This window comes from Corvus moneduloides, chromosome 21 (genome assembly GCF_009650955.1).
Source record: "Corvus moneduloides isolate bCorMon1 chromosome 21, bCorMon1.pri, whole genome shotgun sequence".
Classification (NCBI taxonomy): Eukaryota; Metazoa; Chordata; class Aves; order Passeriformes; family Corvidae; genus Corvus; species Corvus moneduloides.
Window position 1 is genome coordinate 7,998,183 of NC_045496.1, and position 23,834 is coordinate 8,022,016.

At 46.4% G+C, this 23,834-nt stretch overlaps 1 protein-coding gene across 1 annotated transcript in view; it reads right to left on the bottom strand.

The window, feature by feature from the left end:
• Positions 1-23,834, bottom strand: part of PAPPA (pappalysin 1) — a 180,471-nt gene that overhangs the window by 40,215 nt on the left and 116,422 nt on the right. Inside the window, exons 11-14 of the mRNA XM_032130945.1 lie at positions 17,311-17,424; positions 16,779-16,914; positions 13,051-13,264; positions 3,730-3,901 (exon numbers count right to left, since the gene is read on the bottom strand). Of these exons, the coding sequence (XP_031986836.1) occupies positions 3,730-3,901; positions 13,051-13,264; positions 16,779-16,914; positions 17,311-17,424 (636 nt within the window). The remainder of the gene's footprint in view (positions 1-3,729; positions 3,902-13,050; positions 13,265-16,778; positions 16,915-17,310; positions 17,425-23,834) is intronic.

The window sequence follows — 23,834 nt, forward strand, 5'->3', positions numbered from 1 at the left end:
GCAGCAGGACACAGCAGAGAGCATTCCCTGCAATGGAAACAAAGACCAGCGGCTCTGATTGGAAGTACAGAGGACAAACTCATCATGGAAATCACCGCTGATGGCACCCACCAGCTTTTGGCTTTCCCCTCTTGCAGCGTCACACCTGAGGGTGTGTCACTGCACTGCCCAGGGACAGCACCCCGGCTGCTGAGCAGGATCCTGTCCCTCCCCAGCTCCATGCCACACCATGGGGGTATTTCTGATGGGCTCAGCCCTTGGATCTGGCACTGGGTCTTAGTGGCAGCATCTGCCTCTCCCTTTGCAGCTCTCCCACCCAGAGCTGAGCAGGCACGTGCCTGTTTAGCCTGTCTGATCTGACAAGGTCACCCAGCTCACAGCAGCCCACATGAAGCACTTGGCTTTCTCATCTGGTTTATTAGCTGTCACTTTGGGCACTTTGTGCTGCTTTGACTGGCATCACAGCAACTGCTTCCCTTCATGTCCTGCCTTCCAAAGGAGGCTTATGCAAGGAGGGAGGGTGGGCAAGGAGGAAAGAGCAGGGAGAGGAAAGGGGCTTCCAAAGATACAGTGTGCACTGCAGTGAAGAGGATGCAAACTTAAACAAAGCTGGTGCCAGAAAGATTTGTTTCTCGGGACTTTTAACAGCCTGGGAGAATTCATGTCTCCTTCCTGCTGCCCAAGATCCCAGCCGGCTCCTTCTTCAAGCGATGCTTCACGTGTGAAGTTTCCTCTCCTTAAAAATGAACAGCTGTGCCCTCCCCTCTAAGTATTCTTCCACTTCTGCCCACTACTGTGCCTCTAATTGAACCCACATGAGCCGTGCTTTCTTTTCCTGGCATGATTGATGATGCCTTTGCACAACATTAGGGAGCTGCTGGGTTTTAAATAACACCTCTTGACCAGAGCAGCAGTGGTGGTAGCTTCAAGGAGAGATGACAACAAGTAACTGAATGAGCGGGGCTTTCAGTGAAGGACAAGGGGGAGGAAAGCAGTGAAAGACAAAGGGGGGAAAGAGGGAGAAGACAAGGAAGAGCGATGGAATTGCCGGGGGGGTGGGAAGAAATCAGGGAGGGAGAATGAAAACATCCCCAATATCTTCTTTGTGAGAAAGATACATGAAGGATTTTGCTCCATCGCTATGCAAACCCCTTTGTTGTTGTTGTTGTTGTTGTTGAAGTCCCTAAATGAGGATGAGAGAGAGCCCAAGAGTTTGAAAACAGCTCAGCTTTCTTTTTCCTTTCAAGCAACAAACAGTTTCTGCTGCACAGAGTGCTGACGGGTTTCAGGGTTTGGTGATTTTACGGGGTTTTAACAGAATTTGGGAATGGGAGCTTCTCAGAGAAGGAATGAATGAATATTTTGCCTCAAGACTGATTAAAATGGTGGCTTCAGAAGACACAGAGACCAGAAAGTGCAGAAACTGTTAAGAAGATTTTCAAAGACCCTTTCGATGTAAAAGATTGATTTGAAATGTGACTTGTGCCCCTACATCACCGAGGTGCTTTTGAAAATTTCGCTTTTAATTCTCTCTTTGCCCTTTTTTTCTGCCTTTCAATGAAATAGGGATGACAAATGTGGTTCAGATGCTAAACCAGGGTGTTTCCACTGGTCTCTGAATCACCTTCACCAGCATGCAGTGGCTGTGGGCCACTGATGGTTAGTCTGCTCTTTGAGATGTTGCTCCTCAGCTCAGTCTCCTTCCTACCCAAGAGTGTGAAACACCAACATGTGCAAAGCTACTTCCTTCTCCTCTTCCTCAGGCAGCCCCACACACTGACAGTTAAATGAGAAAAAAAGTATCTCTAGACCCTCAAATTGGTCAAACAAGTGAAATAACCAACGAAATGACAAGAGTGAAACAAGGAATAGCTTCATGCAAGGTTCCCCAGCCATGAGAGAAAGTCCCTCTGACCATGGACAACAATCCACATGCCCTTTCTCACCCCCAAATGCTTGTGACTGGAAGAGAAGCTGAAGCTGGGAAGCAATTATGGAAGGAGCACAATGCCTTTTGACATGAGAAATCCAGACCATGCATTCTGGACTTTCTCAGAGCATTCATTTCTTGCCTACACGTTCCACAAGTTCTAGTTAGAAGCACCTGACACAAAGAAATAAAACAAGATGATAGTAAAAGAAACAGTCTGTTCCTTTTCAGCAGATCTCTGAAGCCCACTAATAGAACTTTTAAAGCATGTGCTTAATGTGCTTAGCTGGTCATGTGTATCTTTCAGATGCTCCACTCCTTCCCTGATTTGAACAGTGAATGCACAGCACTGAGCAAAACAAAGCCATTGGCCTCAGGGGGTTTTATTGGTGGAAAAAGACAACGAAGTGCAATAGCAGAGCAGGGTGAGAGGAAGCGTGTTGTAATAGGCAGTGAATCACGTTAGCGAGGGGTGCTAAAATCCTCTGCTCCTGTCATATGAGTCTGATGAAGACTCTGAAACCAAACTTCTCCCAGCAAAACCATGCCCAGCTGGCCGAGCCTCTCCGAAAGGTAACGCTTGCATTTAAATAACACAGGGCTGGTGAAGCATGCTCAGGCTGTTTTATTTGGTTTGTGATCCCTGCGTGCTCCATGTACCCCATGTACAGATCCCTTCCAACAATTTCCTGGTTCAGCCATTCAGGCTCATTTTGAGAACTTGTTTTCTGTTCTGTAAAAATGCTCAGCTGGAGCTGGGGTTCTGGTGCTGATGCCAATTAGGATGGAAGAGGCCCAGCTCGCGGGGTCCTGTATTTGTTTTGTAATTGAGTTGAAAGGGCTGACTCATTCCCCTCCACTCTGTCTCCCCCCTCTGCGAGCTTATGAAGAACACAGTATTTCACAAGTACAGACAGGCTGCTGAGTGCGGCTGCCCCAGCCCCCGGCCCAGATGTGAGAGCTGCCCCAGATGTGACTGCTGCCCCCACAACCAGTGAGAGAAGGTGCTGATGGGGGAAACCACCCCCATGTCACACTCAGAGGATGTGGCAGCGTGAGAGATGAGGGCACAAAGTGGGGTGTCAGCCCTGCATCCCCCCATCCCCAGCATCCTGCTCCCAGGGCCTTGCTGCATGTGCACCTCATCCACCTTCCCCAGCACAAAGGACCTGCATTTTTTTTGATGTTTGAACAAATTTATAGTTTTCCTCAATACCCCCCTCACTGCATGAAGACATGCTGTTTTTGTAGGACTGGATTATTAAGGCATGGATTAGAGAGGATGGGGAGCACTTCCTGCCCCGCTGGGGGAGGTTTTTGGTGATTTGTCTGGAAGCAAAAAGGTTCAGGGGTTTCTTGCTGTACACATCAAGGAGTGGTTGGGACCAGATGGCCTGAAACACTGCAAAGGAGTTAAGACATTGTTAGCCTCAATCCGAGGACTAAAAATGAGGTATTTTGCCGAGAAATTGGTTGTGCAAAAACACAAGCACCCTACTCCCAAAACACCAACCCCACTGTTCGCCTAAGTAGAGCCAGTGAGATCAAAGAAGGACTGAACACAAACTTTTTGGTTTGAAAATTTCTAAATTTGGAGAACATCTGAGCTTTGCTCATTGCCAGTAACTCTTCCTACAGAGTCAAAGGACTCCTGTTCTCACGACAAGCATTTGGATAAGACCTTGTCCCAAGGCTGGGCTGAGATTTTAGGGTCTAGCCTGAGTTACTTCTCAATTTCTCCACAGTTGTTTGCTCATCCTGGTCTTGTGCATCATGAAAAAACCCCCAGCAGGACAAACCTGGCTCTTGACGAGATCATCATCTCTGTGGATTTGCAGGATGTAGCCGGTCCTGCAGCTCACGTTGCACTGGGCGCCGTCGTCCCAGCCGGTGCCGCCGGTGCAGTTCAGCACCGCGTTCTCAATCTCCAGCCTCTGGCAGTCGGTGGCTTTGCAGGAGTAGTGGACACAGCTGGGAGGGAGACAAGGAGTAGTGGTGTTATTTGTTATTTGATTATTTCAGTCCATTCCACAAGTGCAGTGTCTGACTGACAGACTCTTTGTTCAGAGAGTTCTGAACCCAGCTCAGGAAAGGGCTCCACAGCCTCTTGGTCCATGTCCTGAGGGACAGAGGCAGTGGGCACAGCAGTGACAATGACAGCAAATTACAGGTTTTCTAGCAAAAGGGAGGAGCCTGGCAATTCTGCAGAAGTATCTTCTGTTCTGCAATATTCAACTGCACTGTGACCTCCCTACTTCTGTATTAATGTCCATTTATCCATCCATCCATCCATCCATCCAGCCCTCCTGTGAAAGCACTCTCCCTCCAAGAGCAGTCCTTATGCCCCATCCAATTTTAAATCTGCTGAATTCAGGAGGGCTGATATTGGCAGTGATAAGTGTGCACACTTGAGGAGGGGTTTCTGAGATAGACACTCTTATCTTTGAGCAGCTCGATTGAAATCATCACATTCATTTTATTCCACTTCACAAGGAACACCAAACATCAGCAGTGTAGCTGTGTCGATAAGCTCTTATCAAGCTCAGCAGAATGCTGTCGTTTCAGATCTCTCCAGTTGCTGTCCTGCCATCCATAAAATCTTTCCCCCAAGGAAACTGTCTGTTCTCCCTCTGGAAAACTATTGTAACATTTAGCACAACTTGCAAAAAGAGATTTTTGTTTAATTTTTATTTACACGGAGATGTCTGGTTGACACAAAATCTTTCACCATCTCTGATGACCTGAGTCAAACATTACAGCACATGTTCAAATGTCAGTCCCTCAACAAAACAGCAGTGAAAATGTTGAGGGTCTTAAAGCATGAGGGAAAATTTAGACTAGAGTGAAGGAAGAAATATTTTCACAATGAGGCTGGTAAAGCACTGGCACAGGTTGCCCAGAGAAACTGCGGATGCTCCATCCCTGGAAAAATTCATGGCCAGGTTGAACAGGACTCTGAGCAACCAGATCTAGTTAAAAATGTCCTTGTTTACTGCAGATGACCTTTAAAGATCCCTTCAATCCAAACCATTCCATGATTCTATGTGCAAAGGGTTTCTGGATTAGAGACGAAATTTCTGGGATAAGGACCTCTACAAGGTGATATGTCTCTGCTGAAGTTGAAAAGAATTTAATTTTAATACAGTTAAATTAGTTCTCAGGAGGGGAAACATTGACTTATTTCACCACATTCTTGGGTAGGGAAGAGCCTGAAACAGAAAAGTATAGAAAGAAGAGAGAGCAATGTATCAAACACATATTGTGAAATGGATTACAAGCAAGCTATTCCTGTCTCCTAGAAAAAGGGTTAACAGCCACCAAAGCCCTGTTCAGCTTAGTAAGCCCTGACTTAGCATGTACATGGTGCTTTGCTGTGTTCAAAGCACAATGCAGACATTATCTAATTAATTTTCATGACACCCCTGCGAGACACCTGGGCTGGTATTGTTATCCCCATGTTACTGACAGAGAAGCACATCTGCACATGTTTCTACTGAGCTCTAGACCAGATTAAATGACAGTATTTATGTACCTGCACAACTCATTTCTCTGTCCCAGACTAGCGCTATATGGGAAGTGCCCGCTGCTTGTAATTTAAGGTTGCTTGTTCAGTGTTGGCCCTTCCCGGGAGTGTGATGAGCCATAAACAATTTCTACATTCAGAAATATCTTATTTCCTCATGGTGCACAAAGCATCGCTGCTGACAGGGCTGAGGAAGGAGAATTCCACCTCTGTGTTGGCCAACTCCACACCCTCGTATGCAACAAACCCCTGTCTATCAGCACGACTGTGATGCTCATCACTTCTGCAGAATGGATGCTCCCCTGCTAGAGCTGGCCTATCCAGGGTGATCCTGCTTTCAGGAGGATCCCCAACCACTGACCACGGATTTCACATGTTTTCCAGTCACTGCAACTCACAGCCTGGCGTACAGATTTAAACTGCCATGGGTTTCACTCCGTTACAATCGATAAGCTTGTGGATGGAGCAGCAGAAGAACAAGGGAGCAGCACATCCTTGTGCCCAGGTGGTCATCACTGAGGAGAAACGAGGTGAGAAGAACAGCCAGGTGCTATTGCCTTGCAAACACCCAACACAAATCACGCAGGGGTGTGAGCCACAAGCTTTACACACCCCTTTAGGCACCACGAGCCTCACACCCTGCAGCTCCCTGAGCAGAGCAGGGCCTTACCAACCTCTTCCTAACCCTACCAACCTCATGGCATTGCTGCTTTAGTAAATCCTTAGCTGACATCAGCAAAAATATCTGAAGCTGGATGTTGACAGAGAGTGTAAATGATGAATGATGCTGTGTGGAACCCTCTGTGTTCCATGTCCCATGAGGGCCAGCTCTCACTTTGCTCCCCTCCATTTCCCAGCTGGTGAGGCTGCAGCATGAGTGCCTCCTGTGCCAGGGCTGCAGTGCTGAGGAAGCTGACTCACTGGGGAAAAAAGGGAGCACTACTGCCAAGCCACTCTCGGAAGCACGTACTGCAAACCTCGACTGCCCGCTGCAAAACTGCCTCAACATCTGAAAACCTTCTTCCACGAAAGTTGGAAAAATAAAATAATAGCAGACTTATTTAATCTAATACTTATGTGAATTAATGTAGCACTGAATTCAGCCTTGAATGGCTTCAGAGGGAAGGATGAGCCCAAGAAAACCCTTGCAATCTGCACAGAGGGAAATCTGAAACAACGTCACCGCAGTCAGTGGCATCGCTTTTCATTTCCATCAATGTAAAGGAGAAAAAGAATCCGGTTTCTGGAGTTCAGATCAGGACACCAGATGCGCAAGCCTGGGCTTAGAAGTCCTACAGAACTGAAACGCCACAGACAAAAGCATTAAGAAACACTTATTGTGATGTTCTTCTTTCTGTTTACAAGTCCCCTTGTGGTCTTCTGAAATGGCCAGGGAACATTTTTAGCCACCCCCTCCAGGCTCCAGATTATGCCTTGGTTAGCAGATCATCTGGGCAGCTCTCTCTGTCTGTAACTCTATATGAATGACTTCAGTGACAAACAATACAACCATTCACTTTTTGTAAGAAAACAACCACTGCCACCAAATGTTTCTAATTTAAATATTTCTGGTTCTCTAGCTACTGGTTCCAATTTGGTATCAGCTACTGTCAGCCATAAATCCCAATGAATTTTGAAGTCACGATCCTGAATTGAGCTCTGCAAATGCAGAATTAAGGTGGAGAAATTAATATCTCCAAGTAGGAAGTTTAGACAAAGAACCCATCACATCCATTTGTGGATTACAGAAGCTCTTGCATGGGTACTGCCATTTAGCAGTGGTCAATCATCACATGTTCCAGAAAATGTGCATTCCTCAGGAAAGAAGCAGTATGACAGCATCTGAGAATGAAATCACTTCGGCTTTAACTCATGTTGATTCCTGGCATAGGACAGTTTATCCCATTTTCTTGCAGTCAAAATCACGTGACTTCATCAAAACTGCCTATTTCAAATCATCCCTGGTCTATCCTAACTCCCAAAAGTCCTTCTCAAAGTATGAAGTGGTCTGGAGCAAAGCTACACCGGGGACCCAAGGACCACTCTGATGATTTACTTTATCAAGTGTCCGTGCCTGGGACATTCCCTGACCAGTGTTTATTTTACTAGGTCCCCATCAGGATTCACTTGCTCCTTTTCTTGCCCTGGCAGTGTACAATTTCCTAAAACAACATCTTCAGGCCAAGGTGAGTGCAAGGAACAGTGGATTTCTTGCACACATTCCATTGCATGTTCAAAACAGATCAAGGCAGACTGTTTCAATGATGTAAAAAGCCCTGGACTGAGTCAGCTTCACATGTAGGCTGAAGTTCTGAGCCAGTTCTTACTTTATTCAAATCCATTCTGCCCATCCCTAATCTAAATGAGCTCAGTCATTGGGCTCTAAATTTGTATTTCGCTGTGCCAATATTGGCCCCAATTCAGAAAGGCACTTAAATATGTGCTTAACTTCAAAAGCACAGTTAAGTCCCACTGATAGATTTGACTACAGGGCGATGTAGCAAATAGCTCAGGGCTTTGCTAAATTGGGGCCTTAGTGACACAATCCTAGAAACATTTGTATTTTAACATGTTTATAGAAAATTATAACAATTAAGTGGAGCTCTTCCTTCCTCACATAAAAACAATCCAGGACTTCCTCTTTCAAAAAGCTTACAGCAGCCAAACTTTCTTTTCCTAACCCTGAGGTCAAGCACTTTTCCAATAACTCATCTTAACATGGTGCCTTAATTATTTGTTTCCTTCGTGATGGCTCTGACACGTATCTAAGCTCAGGTGAGCCTAAAAGCTCTTTTTAGGAGAAGAGCCACGACATTATCTCTTGGACACATGAAGAACTCCCTTTTCCACAGTCTGGGCCAGCTTGGGCTGCAGATCTGAAGGGCAATTTGGTTTTGTCCTATGCCACCATATACACAACTCACACATGTGTAAACTTCTGAGGGTTTTTCCAGCATATTTATCCTTACAATGGGTTTGTGTTCTCCTCTGTAGAGGTTATTCTAAAGGCAAGAGCAGGTTCTCTCTCTCTAACCCAAACATACATGCAGAGGCTGCTAGCCATATTCCTTGCTGTGGAAATTTAAAAAAAAAAATGAACTGAAAATGTGGCAATGAATTTGTCTCCTTCAGTCTTCAGCTAAAGCACATTGCCTCCTTGTATTAACATGGAACCTTGAATATCTCTCCAAATCCATGGGACTGGATGGGGACTGATGAACCTGTGCTGACTGGAAGAAGGATCAAGCCCTTTCTTAAAAAGGTATTTTCCTGCCAATCTGGTCCACGAGAGCGACCACATGAGTGATGTCACCTCAGTACTGCTGGGTTTGATTCTGACAGCGATCGCAGCAAACCCCTGCTTCAATCTGAAAGGGTCAGAATGAAGCTAAGCCCAGAGATTTACAGAAAATCCTTGCTCCAACCCAAGGTAAGCCCCAGGGAAAGGAGAGGCACGAGCCAGTGTGTCCCACTCACTGTCCCCACCACTGGCAGGGCAAATTCTCGTTGGGGTGGGCTCTGCCTCCAGCCTGCCTGCACCCCGTGGTGTGAGCTGCTCCTGCCAGGGGGGTCCATGTTGAACTGATAAAGCTCTCAAAGCCCCATCACCCTGCCAGCTTGGAAGTGGGACCGTGTCGCTGGGCGTCAGCAGCCCCACAGGTCTCCCTGCCAGAGTCTGTCCAGGCAAACAAAGAAAATGCATCACCTTCCACTTTAATAAAAGCCAAATGATGCCGTTTGCCAATTACCAAAACAGGGTGAAGGTTAAAAACCCATTGAATTATAACACATGTCACGGACCAAAGCTTCTATGATTAACAGTTCTGTGAGAAATTCATTAGTTTCACCCGAAGCAAGCTGACAGAGATTGTGCTTAATGACAGAATGCAGGGCAGGGGAAAGGCGGCCAAACGGGGAAAGAGAAAGCTGCATTAATTCACAACAAAAAGAGACGAGGAAACCCTTTTTTCCCCCTTATAAAAAGGAAAAAAAAAATAACCAGAGTTGTAAAGAGCGGCTGCATTTGTTCTGCTGCTGAAGATTTATCTTCATCATTTCTTGTTGGGGAAGCTGACAGCAGGAGAGAACAAGACAAAGAGAAGAGCTGGAGTGGGCTACGAATCCCTGGGGCTTGTTTGGGGCAGCAAAGGGTGCAGCTCAAAGGGAACCTCTCCACAGAGGCCAGAGGAGGTGATGGTGTGGTACCCAGGGGCCGGTCTTGGTCTACAGAGTCTAAGACCCACATATGCCCACTTATGGAGAGAGGAAAACCCAAAATCTCCCCTGCAGAAGCAAATTTGAAGCCATAGCAGTGAGGCTGTGGCAAGGTTTCACCAAAGAAAGCAAAAGAAAATCTTTTTGCTACACTCTTTAGAAAGCACGAGGTGGGGACAATGTGAGGCAAGGAGACTGGAGAGCTGTGGGCAGTCAGGGGGGACTTGTTTTCAGTATGAACACGGAGTCAATGGTGGATTAGATGGATGGAAGTCCTGAAACATGCAGTTCTGACTGCTGGACTGGGTGAATTGGGCTTTCCTGCCTCCTGCCTGCAGTTTCCAGCAGAGGAACAGTGGCACCAGGAGGGGTGGTGGAGGGGACAGGTCCGGTGACCATGACAGGGAAATGACACTGAGGAAGAGCAGCACTTCCCACAAACTGCTTTGCCAGGGATGGGTGACCTCCATCTGACGTTTCCTACCCAGCAAAAAAGACAAAAACCTGATTTTTGAGGAACCACTGTCAAAGGCAGCCCCAGAACACCAGGCCTTCTTGCTGCTCGAGTGACTGCGGGGTGGGAAATTACACCTCTGCTTCTGCATGAGGCTACACAGGAAATAGTAAAAGTATAACAATTTGAGCTATAATGCACAAGAGAAGGACTAACCAGGCCACTATATCTGGCCTAAGGATGCAGTGTGAAAATGAAGAGCGTCATTTTTACAGCACATCTCCAGCAGTGAGGGAAACTTCTACTGAAAACAAAAAAAGAGTCTGTAGTCACTGGCAGCAGAAAAAACAACTGGAAGAATAAAACTGGAAAGGAGAGAGCAGGAATTTTCAAACTCTATATGTGTCTTCAGGAGGATGGAATGGATTTTCAAAACAACTCATGATGACTGAGGACAGCTACCTATAAAGTTCAATTGGACTTTTAAATTTAAGCCCATTTTTCTCTAAAATATTAGCTATAATACATAACTTAAGAAAGAAGAGTGAGTGCCTGTTTTATTTTCATTTATTAAGTTGTCACTGACCCACGGGAAGGATCCATTCACCCTCAAAATAAAAACCATGTTAACTTTTAAGGGACAATATATTTCCTTTCCCTCACAATTTTAAAATCTGCACCCTTGCCTAGAAATATCTGTATCTGGCTACAAATCCTCTCCAAGCAAAATAATTCTCCTTGAAAGAGGAAATAATACCTCTTGTAGAGAGAAGCCAAAAAGCAGGCAAAAATATCCGTGTTGACCTAAGGAAAATGAAAGCGGTATAATTGATGCTTACATGCAGGAAGGCAAGTTTCTTTAAAAATTAAATAAATACTTTAAAAATCACATTAGGCAAATGCAACCAGTGGGGAAAGGGGAGAAGGGAAAGATGGGCAATATGGAACTGGCACTCCAAGGGAGTCTGATGGGCAGACTATGAGCAGGGGAGGCAGAAAACACACATCCAGCCTCTGAGCTGGTTAAGAAGTAATTTTTACAATCTATCTTTCTATGTTTTTCCTGGATTGGGTAAAATAACCAAGGAAAAACACAGCAGGTGACAGCAAAGGTGTCACCTATTTCCTGGCTGCACAACCTAATGCACAACTGTCTCCACATCTTGGGTACCTGAACTGTTTTTTGTACAGAAGGAAACAGATCTGGTCACCCCAAATGACCCCATCACAAGGCAAACCAGGGGCTGACTGTCCACTGTAGCACTGTCATCAGTGGAAAAAACTCCACTGATTTCAACTGCCTTTGGATCAGGGCTTTACTTCTGAGGGTTTCTAGTTCCCTGACAGACATGGGAAACTTTATGGTCAATCCAGTGTTGGAACCTGCAAGACCTAAACCATGACTTTGGCCGAGTGAGGCTCGGATGGGAGTTTGTGAGAGCAGGGGACTGAGAGGGCTCAGTGCATCCCGAAAACAAAACGATGCCAAAAAATCAAGAAGAAAAAGAAGAGGTAAAAGGCAGGTGATTCTTCCTCAAGGGATTTCTAAAGGTTGGGTTGCTGGGCTGCAGAGGCTCACTGAAGCTTTGCCTAAGGGGAATGCATTTTTATTAAGGAAATAACTTTCTAAACACAGAGCACTTCTAATTCCGTAAGTGAACAAATGGTTCAATTCCTACTGAAAACTTGAGAGGGCAGCGGAACGTGGCCCTGTGTCTCAGTCCTCCTGAGCTCTCTGATGTTTCTCACCATCTCCTTCCAGTGGGGCTTTCTCACTCTTTTTCTGTCCTGCTCCTGCGCTGGGATTTGGCCACACTTCCACCACCAGACTTCTCATCTGAAACTTGATCCTGCTGTCTTTGGGCCTCTGAATTTATACAACCTATTGCACAGAATGATCAGACGCCTTGAATCTAGGTCAGAACACACTGACTGGATTGATTTAGCTATAGATATACTCCTTTTTTTTTACTTTATTTTCCCTTCCCTCTCCCCCTTCTCACCCTCCCGCCTTTCCTGGAATAAAAGCGGGTCCTAAAAACAAGCCAGAACATTATGAAAAAACCTGACAGCTTGCTTAGGAGGCTGAGCAGAGGTTTGCTGGGATATGCAACTTGTTTTACTATTGCTGCTGCTATGGTATGACAACTGCTCACAACTTTGAATTCACAAAGGAAGAAAAAAAATTATTCTTTCAGGGGTTTTGCTAAATTCTCTCCTCTTCTTTTCACTGCCTCGCTGAAAGGATCCATGAAGCTGCCGCACCAGAGGCCATGAAAGGTCACAATCTCTGTGGGATGCTGTAAAGCAGAGACTGAGAGGGGTTGGTGGTGATCTATTGATGTGTCTGTAATAACAACAAGAATAAAACGGTAGCTATAAACCTTTCATCCTGGGGGGTCCCACAGAGCTTTTCAGAATGGGGGCCGGATCCAGAGAGGTGCTGAGGGCCTCACCCAGCCATAAAAGCATGGCAGATGCTGATGGCCATGGCCCTGCAGCCCAGGGCTGAGCACCTGGCAGGATCCAGCCCCTCCAGGGCACAGGCACCACTCAGTGTCCGCGCGGTCCCTTCCGTGGGAGGTCCCCGCGGCACTGTGGCAGCACAAAGCGGTTCAGACTGAGCTGGTGTGTGAGTGGCGAACACGATGCCGGGCTGGGGAATGTGTGCAGAGTGAACTGGCCCCAACTCCAGGCTTGGCATAAAGGAGGGAGGAGAAAGGAAGAGGAAATAATTCACTAACAGCATCCCATGTGGGTTAAATGTCCCATCCATCCTGATCAATGAGAACACTGCCGGTTTTTTACCCGTGACACAAAGGGGTCAGCAGGGTTCAGCTGCTGTGCCCCTCCTGCCTCCTCCCCAGCCCTGGCTGGCGCTGGGGGTGGTGGGTGTGAGGCAGAGGGAAGCAGGGCTGACACGCTCACCTCTGCTCCGCAGGGCTGTAGGTCTGTCCTCGCTGGCAGCTGCTGATGGTGATGGGGTCGAAGTTGTGGAAGGAACGCAGGGCCACCCCAGAGATAGCCACAAACTGGGAGCTGAAGCTAATGAGGACAGCCTGGGTGTGATAAAAAGGGTGACTGAGGTCATGGATGACGGGGATAATCAGGGGATTGTTCCTGCAGCTCAGGACGTGGACACCTGCCAGAGGAGAGACAAGATCAGAGGAAGGGTCAGGCTTAACACAATTGCTTCCCAAAGCTGTGGGCACTTCAGAGGCATTTCACCCAGAGGAATGGCCTTATAGAGCTGAAAAGTTATGGTAAGCTGCCTGGAGGGGCTTCCCAAATCGCTCAGGAGAGCTTAGCAGAGAAGCAGATCCCTCCAGACAGCTGAAGAAAGGCTGCCTTTCTCTCTGCGAGCACGGCAGGCCCTCGGAGCTGCTTCTTTAGACCACAGCCACATTTCTATTGTGCTCTGGTAAATCAGGAGCAACCAGCACGGGGGAAGTGGAGTCACACTACTGTAAAACAGGTCCTGGAGGACAGTTGGAGCCTTTATATGCAGCATCAAATGGGGCTGGCGGGCTGGGGGGCTTTGTGCACCAGGGCCGAGGCACCACTGGCTCAGTTGGAGCTGTGCATGTCATTAGCACTCAGTGTAAAACTTTATGGTATGAGTTTTCCACTAAATGTGCTCAGATTTGATATTTTCTTCAATAGTTTTGAGCCTTAGGGTATCTTGTTCTTTGCAAGAAAAGGCAGATTTGGACCTGGAGATAGAAATGGAGGTGATGAAGCCACTGAGGATTTTACAGGTGATCTCACTCGAGAAGAAAAGAATTGTGTTTTGGGGAAATAAAAGCATCTCAAGGTTGAGGGGCACAGAAACACCAGAGAGGCAGCAAAGAGACTTCTTAATCCCTTTTGTCCGTGGAGAAGGCACTCGGTGACAGCTGGGAAGAAATTCCCACCTTCAGGTAGAAGTAACCTGAATTCAAATGGGCCAAACCCATCTCAGGGGGAAGGCAGAGGACAGACAGCTGAGGGCTGCCCTCAAAATTCATTAATTGAGATTCATGGCCTGCTGGCTGCCTGCAAGGCTCTGCCTCCACAGCTCCATGGCATCACTCCGAGGATCAGCTTGGCTCCAGATACATTTGCTTCACTGGAGCTCCCCCAGCAATGGCTTTGGCCCAGACCCCTTGGCTACCCTGATACTCTTACAAATTTGAAAACAAAATAAATTCTATTTGCATGTTTGACTGGCTCAGGGATTTCTGTTATTATTTTTTTTCCCCCAGTTCGGATTTCTTAACTCAAAAGGGAAGGAATAAAAAGGCTTTCATTTTTCTCCTTAGAAAGTGATTTCCTGTGAATTAAGACACGCTCTTTAAACATCTATCTCCCACCCTCTATAAAAAAATCTTCCTGTAATAAAAAAAAAAAAAATAAAAAAGCAAACCTCTTTTTGTTTTGGTCTTCACCTGACCCTGAAATAACCTCCCTGTCTACTTGCCTCCCACAGGTCTTTTGATATCAGCTCCTTGTGGAACGGTGCATGTTTCTCACTTACAAACAGGTGCAGTTAATACTCAAAATCCCGGGTTCCCAAATTCTTTGGAAGTTTCTGCCTTCTCTGATGGAAAGCCAAGAAAGACCTTATGGTATGAGGCTGTTTATTCACTTCTATTTCATTCCTTGCACTCAGGTGGTGCCCACAACAGAACAGACCCTCAGATATGTGCTGCACTGCTGGTTATTTCTGACCCTGACCAGGAAAATGGGGGCTGGAGAGGTCAGGGTTATTTATTTAACTCCCTTACCTTAACCCATGAAGAAGGCACAGGTACCCATGGGGGCAGTCAGAGCTGTCTCAGGATCACCCCTGTTTCTGTCATTCTGCACCCATCTATTCAGCTCAGCAGCTGAACCCCGGTGTCTACGATGGCTCTGAACCAACAGCACTGAGGTTTTTGGCACCCCAACCTCTCCATCTCCTACCAGGACTTAGAAGAAGCTTCACATTATTTTCTGGGCATCCACTGGCTCTGATCAAGGTGGGAAACTGCATGTCTGATTAAGCTTTAAACTATTGCTCCTTCCTTTTGGATGTACTTTAATTTGCCATGAACTCCTGCTTAAGGCTCATTGAGTGTCTCAGTCGGTCCTGCACCCAGTGCATGACAACATTTGCATCTCAGCTGCAGTTTCCAGCTTGCCACGGTGATAACTCAAACACATGAAACACAATATCCAGGAAAAGGACTTCATCTCACTATCAGAACTCAGACAGAACAGCAGTGGGGAGCCCTGCCTGAGTGAGAAGTGCTGGGTAGCTCACCTATACCTCTCCTCTGCTCCAGGCAGCCTCTTCTGAAAGGCCAAAGGGGCTTTTCCATGATGAAAGCAGCATTTCAGCTGGGAGGACGTCCAGACATCAGGCTGAGCCACGCCAAACTCATGTTGCAACTTCATTGAAGATTTCAAAACCTAACCCTCAGTTTCCTCTTTGCTCCTCTTTCTTATCCTCTTTCTCTCCCAGTCTGTCTGTCCCTATAAAATGTCACATTAAGTATTGCTGGCATGCTCGTGTTTCCATCATTTATTTCTCAGAGGAATAGAGCTATGTGCCACTGTTTTGCAAAAGGAGGGTAAGATTAATCCAAGGGCTCTGGCAAACTGGGAGCCATCCTGACTCAACCTGCACAACTTGCTACAAATTTCAGTTTGTTCTTGGACAACAGACACCACACATATTTCCTTCGTCTTCCTCCACGCCCCACCAAATCCTGAATTATCCTGGATGCTCATCCAACACCTGTCACTCTGTGTGTGTCCCTTCTTGTCTCTAGTGGGAAGCTCCTTTGAGTTTCAGCTCATTAAAATTGAAACGTTCTGGTAAACCAGAAACCTGGGGGATGGGAGTTACGTCTCCTTAAAAACTGCTCTCAAGGTGATCTGGCCAGCTTTCTCCTCAGTGAAAAAAAGGCAGAGAGCATCTGGGAAGGGATTATGCAAGTCCTACCCTGACAAAGAGTTGGGAGCTAAGGAGAGCTCCTTGGTCCTGGAGCTTAAATGCAGCCTGAATCAATTCATCAGACACAACTTCCCCAGTTTAGGGCCCTGTGCCAAGGGTAGAGACAAAACTGGTCTATCCTGGCACTTCAGCACAAGCACAGGTCCTGCCTCTGTCAGGCACATCTGCTTGATGCCATGCCAGGAGCCTGGCAGGGCCCTGGGGTTTGACCCTCACCACCTGAAATACTTCACCTGGGGAATGTTGGCCATTAAATGGCTCTGGAGACCTCCCTGCAAGCAGGACTAGAGATCACCCAGCACTCCCTGTGAAGCAGAAGCCTTTGCTGCAGCAGCTGGTGCAGGTCCCTCACTCCCTGCTCCCAGGGGTTCATCTGCAGCACCATCAGTGTCTCTCCAGGGCAGTGCTGGGTGTGAAGCATTGAGATAGTGCTGATTTTAGTGACTGAAGAGGAGCTAATCACCTCTGAACACACAGTGAACAGCTATGGAGAAATGTCTGTACAAAATAACACATCATTTCCCACAAACTCTAGTGAGGCTCAGGGCTTGGAGCATTGAACAAGCACCATTTTTTGGTCTAATTCTGAAAAAAACCAAGCAGGAATACTGGTGAAAGGGGGCATCACCAGATTAAGCAAGCAATAAAGAGGGGGTTTAATACAACACAGTCTTACCAAGATCGTGGCTCTGCTCTTTGGTGTCAAACAGCTGCACACCGATGGTCTCCTGCTTCTGGTCCAGGTAATAGGTCCCATCAGTGACCAAGTGAACAAGGACTGCTGCAGCCACCATAGGCTGGGAAAAATAAGCCTGGGAAAACACAAAGCCCACAAAGCCTGAGGTGGAAAACTGTGGTGGGCTTTAAAAAATCCCCAGGAGTCAGTTGAGGACTTTTAAAAGAAGAATTCCCATCCCAGGTCACACAGAAATCTTCTCTTCCAATCTCTCCTACACAAACTAGATAAGTCAAACAGCCCTGAAGCTGAACCCTCTCAGAAATTCAATAGCCTTGTCACACACGAGGGGACTTCACTACTGACTCTCTAGACAGTGCTTAAAGACATTGTTCTGCTCTTTTACTCTAAACATACTTCAGAAAAGAGCAGCTTGGCCCTGGGAAGGCTGGCCCATGATATTTTGATTGCTGGAGAAACTTTGAAGAGGCAGGAAAAGAGGAAACGTCTGAATGATGTGTGCACTTCCTACCTTCAGCCAGAAAACAGTCTGTGTCATGTGGGAGTACTGGAAGTTGGCCGTGCAGGGATACCAGGCATACTGGGAGACACCATCGTTCAAGTCGATCACCTTGGTTCGACACATCTGCAGCAGGAAAAAAAAAGAAACACCAAAACATAGAGGACAGCAAGGAAGGATTCTGACTGCTTCAAGTGGGGAAACAATGTCCAGGTGCACTCCTAGGATAAAGCAATGCACAATAACGGCACTTCTAAATACCATGAGATTATTCAAAAGTTAAGTTTCCAGATCTTCTACCCCAGTAAGAAAAACTGAATCATGAAGAGGAGCTAAAGACTCACAGCAGTTGGATGGCAGCCAACAACCTCCTCTGAATTTGGTACCAGGTCTCTGACAGCATTTAGAACAACTTTGCTCCCACCCAAATGGACCAGGACTCTTCCCACCGGAGTCCAAGTGAGGATCACTTCTGAACACCCCAGCTCCCAGCACAGACAGTCAGGAGGTGCCTCCACAGTGCTCCAGCACTGCCCTATTTAAACCTGATGTTCCTGTAACCCCAGGGAAGCCACAGCTGGCCCTGTAAACTCGGTGTAGCCAGGAAAGTCCTGCCTCTACAACCCAATTTAAGCAAACTGATTTCCTTTTTTACCAGCCAGTTCTGCAAGTGGAATCACCTATACCTGCAGCCTTTCCATGGCAGGCAGCAGTGAGATTGGAGGCAAACTGCTCTTTTCAGTAAAGTAGATGAATCCCAAGTCCTGCCACAGATGAAAAGCTAAAAGAAATGCCAGAATCTAAGTACCAGAGAGCCTTGCAGTGCCTTCAGTACGTCAGATGTGACAATGAAGCTGCAAGAAATGGTAGGATTTACCCTGAAAACACACTGCTCAGTGCAGCTGCTTCAAAAAAGAAGCATGCATGACCACAGCCTTTCACCTCCCCAGCAAAGAGAAAAAAGGAAATGTCCACCAAGGAAGAAGTTACTACTGCATTAGAAGGATACTTATAGCTGAGGCTCTGGAGCATCTGACAGGTACCTGCTGGATTCACAAGCCTTTGCTGAACTCACTGGCTGTCCTTACCATAGGAATAGAGGGAATTCCTTGGGCTGATGTGCTGTCAGTAAAGCCGTTCCCATCAGCAATCTGATTATTAAACCAAAAAGAAAACCCTGACATGAAACAAGAGAAATAACAAAGATGCTTTTGGCCACTCAAAATCCTATGCCCACTATAATTTTGCATGGAAATGCCCTCTTGGTCTCACCAGGCAAAGTCTGGGCACTGCAAAGAGAGCCTTGGATGCCTGGGAATGAGAAACCAGATTGGCTAAAAGTGAGGTAATCCCCTTTAAAATCTGAGTCCCTCAAGATCCAGCACAGAGGAATCTTACAGGCAAAACATAAATCAGCTTTAATGGGTTGGAAGAAGATTTTTAGTTTATTTATTTTTTGAAACAACTGGGACCAAGCTTCATTGAGGCTAGCCAGTGGATAGTGTTACATTTTACAGAAGAGCAAGGCTTTACATAAACTATCTTTGGCATTTGAAATCCAGGCCAGCAATTCGACATGTACGGTTTCGCAACTCTCCCTTCTTGCGTTTTCAGCAGCCTGTCTCTTGTTGGGAGCATGGTTTTTATTTTAATACCTCTCCAGCTAGGGAATTTATCTTACCCACATCTGCAATTTATATGGTCAGAGAGCTCTTTGACATGAACAAAGGTCTCATTACTTTTATATGATTTTGTTCTTATTCTTACTTTCCTCCTGCTCTATTGGTCCATAAAGGTGGCTGAAAGAAACACAGTACTGACTTTCGGTGCTTTTTAAGTGCCACTTAATGGATGAGTGAAAACCTGAATTAAGAAATCACCCAGACCTTCACCAAAAGTTTGAATCTAACCCAAAATAAACCCCTGCTGAGGTGGGCTGGAAATCTCTGATAACTTTTAAATGCCTTGTTTGATTTGTGCGCGTGTGTGAACTCTAGCACTTTCTGCTTCTGCCTGAGAATATTAGCAAAAATCTGAGCATTGCATAAAGAGCCTGTGTTCAGGCCACGTGGGCTGTCAGACTGGCCTGGTTTGAACAGGTTAGATAAGCTTCCCCCTGCTGAGGCTGATCCATCGCTACCCAGACAAGTGTTTCAAAGTGGTCCTGGGGTAAAAGGTTCTTTTAGAAGAACCTAATTGAGAAGTGTGGGAAAAGTCTAACAGAGATGAATGGCTACAAGAGCCGCTTCTCCACTAGCTGCTGGCCAGTAAACTTAGCTAATGTTAAAAAATGTTCTCTAGGTTTCTCTGAAAACAACTGGATTGGATAAACATTTCCAGTCACCTACAGACTCCACCATCCCAACAGGCTCCAACACACATGGTAAATCCATCTGCCTTTCAATTCTGCCCAGGCACTGTGTGTCACATCACACCTGCCTAGTCTGAGAATCATCTGCTAGGAGAGTCTTTCACACCTCTGCTTTTAAGGCATCCCTAGAATGTGGCAGCAGCCCGAAGGCCCCTATTATTTAGGTTAATGGTTGGACTCAATGACCTTTTCTAACCTGAATGATTCTGTGATTACTGCAGCACAAACACTTTTAAGCTACAAGTTCCAGTGGCCTGGAAGACAGAATATCATCTGTCCTCATGGCTATTTGCAGGAATTCACACTTAGGAGAAACAGATCCTAACGTCCTCTAGTTTGGTACAATGATGCAAACCAGCAGCTAAAGCACCTGACAGCTGCGGAGGGAAGAAGCACAGATAGACTTCTCATTTCAGGGTGTTACCAAACACTGAAGTATTTGCTTTGAAGAATGACAGCATCACACAGAGCTCCAAACTTCACTCACTGGGGCTTATCCAGATTCTCAGACCCACACAGCAACTGGGGATATCCACAGGAGCTTAGTATGTGCTCCAAAGTATGCAGCGACTATTTGTGTCTAGTTACTGGAAGCCCATGTCATCCCCCTCCCGAGGAAGCTGCTTTCAATTAAAAGAGCTGATGTCTGTTCCTCTCGGAGGTTCAAATCCAGCTCGTCTCCCACCCACACATTTTGTACACAAACATCGACAGACAGAACGATCAAGGCCAGAGAGCACTGTGGGATCTTCCTACAAGAGGGAATGCCTGGAGGATTCCCTTTGACTGATTTATACAACCTCTTGTCAATCAAAGGCACAACATGTTCTTCAAACCGCCTCTCCTGTTTTCCTTCTCTTACTCAGGGGGACCGAGGAATGTGTCAGCAGAAAGGGAAAAGTGATATATTGGGAGCACTTAGCTTTTTGCCACATCAAAAACACATTTACTATTGCAATCAACTCCATTTCCTTCAAAGTAATATGGGAAAATTTGCTGAAGAGCAAATTTTGGAAGGCGCCCTTGTGAATGATTCCCAGCCATCCCGTGACTGCAGGCAATGTGAATTTGCATTGATGGGTTTCTGTTGCAGCTGAATTACAGGTTATGGATCACAAATCCTCTGGACTGGGCACTGGACTAGATCCCAGCCCAACTGTGCCCAGTGCACGGCCCCAGTACAGCCTTCTGGGCAGCACTTGGCTTCTCCAGGCCTGAGCACCCTGTCTGGAAGATGAGGATGATGTTCCCCCACACCACACAGGTGGCTGAGCCACAAAATGGTGCTCAGATGTTGCTGAGAGCACACACAGGTGCGAGGATACAGCTCCCCAAAGGAGTGGGCTAAACACAGATCCCATCCCACTCTGACCTTCCCACCGCACAAGCACAGTCAGACACCACAGGCTTTGCACACACTGGTGGTTCTCAGCATTGTAACATCAAAATAATTCTAAATGCAGACAGAAAAGCTGCTATTTAAGCTCGGATGCTGCCCTACTCAGCTCTGGCACCGTGGTTGGAGCGGACGTGTCTGTCTGCATGCCCCAGGGCGGCTGGACGCAGAGCAAACCTCCAGTGCACAGATCTGTCTGCTCCCAAAATCCCATCTGGTGAACCATGGCGGGGCTCCCTCCAGACCATGTCCTCGAGCTCTGTCTGGCTGCGAGGGGCCGTCGTGGGCACTTGGTCAGGCAGTGGGGAGCATCCTCCTTCTGCAGAGGAGGGTGGAAGTGGAGATTGAGGTCCAAAAGCTGCCTCTCCCCCCTCCTTTCTACAGGAAAGTGCTGCTGACACTTCTGCACCCCGACAGACAACACAGAGTGTTTCTGGGATGAAACAGGCTATACCTGTTGGCAAAACAGCAACCATGGAGCAGGCAGGAACAGGATCTCTTGGTAAAACCCACAGTACCAGCTATTTGTGGAGCACAAAACGTCCTCAGTGAGGCTGCATGAGTGCGCAGAAAAGCTCATGGACTGATACAAAACCCATGGAGGCACAAACAGAACATCTTCTGTTGTTTGAAGATCCAGCTAAAGAACAGATTTCGGCCGTAATACTGGAACCTAATTAATCTACAATATTTAGCTGACTGCTCTGCAGAATGTTATTTGTATTTAACTCAACACATGCCAGAGGATCCCAGCCATGACATGAGCAGCATTTTAACACATCCCTTACAGATGAAAACTTTCTCTCTGCCTTGCCAGGCCAGGCTGGCAGTCACCCAGCCCTTTTATTCTTAAATATGTTATTGTTCTTGCCGACCTAAGGTTAATCTCACCCAAGGATGAGAAACCATGGTGCAGTTGCTAAATATCAGAAAGGTTCCTGCCTGTTTATTGCCCAATATTGTAAGGCAGCTTGACTGCCACATGGACACCACCCAGTTTGCCGACTGCAGCACAGACCTCCAATCTGTTCTGAAAGCTGTTGCACTGCTTTTCTCATTTCAGCTGGGAATTGGGTTGGAGCTAGGGAAAAATGAAGTTGCCCACATTAGTGAGCACCGAACCATTAAAAAGGCCACCATTTGGGCTCCAACAAACACCTCAAACTCCAGCCAATTTCTCTGACCATTTCAAACCTCAGGAGCCCACAAAGCTCAAATGGAAATTGTACACACTGCAGCACAAAGAATTTTGCTCCGGGTTTCCTTCTAGATTCTGGTCAGAAATGCTTTAGGACAAGTGTCTTTATCAGCTGTCTTTATCAGTGGATTTATCCCATCAGAAATTTGAGTCCAGAGTTGTCTGCCCAACTGTGAATGTCAGTCTTGGGTCATTCCAGGTTGACCTCTAAAACTTAAGGAAAACATTCAAAGCTACTTTTCCCAAACTGGGACACACATTTATTTTTATGTGCACTAACAATGGCTTTCTGTTGCAGAAAATAAAATAAAAAACTAAAACCAAATCTGAAATGCAGCAGCAGAAATTCTAAACATAAAATGAGGGAAGAAAGCTGTGTCCCTCTGTCTCTTTCAAGAGCCACCTTACCTTACAGTCTACTGCTACTTCCACAGCAGCAACTTCACCTCATCTCTGATGCTCATCAACTGCAGCTTCTCCCCCCAAACCCTCCTTGTCCTCTGATAGCACAGCTCTACTGTTTCATGCTCTTTGTCTGCTTTTGCCTGTTTTCATTGGGGTGCCTAAAGGTCTGATGGCAAAAGATGAAAAACTGCAGCATGCCCTGCTCCAGGACAAAGGCATGTGGGCAGGTGATCCACAGAAAAGCTTTACCAACTGGAAGCTGATGAAACTCCTGGGGTAACACACTGATGCTATATTACTCCCAGATTCAGTTGGCTCAGAAGTCAAAGGAAATCTCATCTGTCAATTTTCCCCGTGTAATGAAGAACAGGATTTGGCTGTGGGATTGGGAAGCAGCTTACATCTCCTACAGGATGAAATAAAGCGCTGCTGCCAGTCCCTATGTCCAGTCTCAGCACAGCCACGTCCACTTTGAACCTGGGGCAGCTGATGTGTCTGGACCTTGCAGACTCAGAATTCAATTAACATGATATTACAGCTTCCTTAGCACAGAGCCACGATTCTCAGCTGAAGATTTGGCTGGATTTTTTAGTAACTGGAAAGTGACCTTTCTGTGTATGAAAACACTGCGGGCAGGGCACCAATAGTTCGCCTGCAATGTGACATGATGATAAATTCCTCTACTTTACAATGATAGTGTTCATCTCCAAAGGGAAATTTCCTAGAGTTTTGGATGTAACACAGGGCTGCGATTCAGAAATGAGTGGGAGATGCAAGGGCTATTTCATTTTGTCATGTAAGTTGGTTTAGTTCGAGGCAAGCGAAAAGGATCTACAGGGATTTCCATTAGATGATGGCCCAGATTGCATGTGTATTCAAGGTGTGTTATTAACTTTAGCTTTCTCAAAAATGCAGTTATTTCACTTCCAAAGAGCCAGTATGAACAATATATTTCCATTTTTAAATCATGCAGACCTGCATTCTTTGAGCTTCCCTTTGAATTTCTGTTATCTCCAGATTCAAAGCAAACTTCATTTAAAACCAGTGAGTTCAAATCAAAATCACATCAAACCATAAACTTCACATGGCATACCTGAAAAAACTGTAAATCAGTTCTGACTGGCCCTATCCCAAACTCACATGGGCTTTGACAGCCAGCCAGGTGT